A 259-nucleotide genomic window follows, 5' to 3' on the forward strand; every position below is an offset into this window, starting at 1 on the left:
GTCTATGCCTTGTCTGTGAATGGACTTTTACATGTATGAGTATTAGATTCGGGTGAAACATTACCTCAGACCACTCTCCCCCTCTTTAGCGCTCACAGGTGCTGAAATCTGGATTTTTCTGTTCTTAGTTTTGCCGGGACCCAAGGGTGAGTTCTCTGGAAATCTGTATTGCCTTACCTGGTTGTATTTCTTCATGTTTTCCTTAGAGCCGTAGTCATAAGCTTGAAATTGGTCTGCACGTATTATCTATTAATATTGT

At 41.3% G+C, this 259-nt stretch overlaps 1 protein-coding gene across 1 annotated transcript in view; it reads right to left on the reverse strand.

The window, feature by feature from the left end:
• Window positions 1-177: 177 nt before the first annotated feature.
• The window catches only part of LOC104829338 (lysosomal acid lipase/cholesteryl ester hydrolase-like), a gene marked incomplete at its 3' end in the record, with an annotated part of 8,586 nt that continues 8,504 nt past the window's right edge, over window positions 178-259 (reverse strand). The window contains exon 8 of the mRNA XM_010563518.1: window positions 178-246. Within this exon, the coding sequence (XP_010561820.1) occupies window positions 178-246 (69 nt within the window). The remainder of the gene's footprint in view (window positions 247-259) is intronic.

This window comes from Haliaeetus leucocephalus, unplaced genomic scaffold, assembly GCF_000737465.1.
Source record: "Haliaeetus leucocephalus isolate CR32 unplaced genomic scaffold, Haliaeetus_leucocephalus-4.0 Scaffold168, whole genome shotgun sequence".
NCBI lineage: Eukaryota > Metazoa > Chordata > Aves > Accipitriformes > Accipitridae > Haliaeetus > Haliaeetus leucocephalus.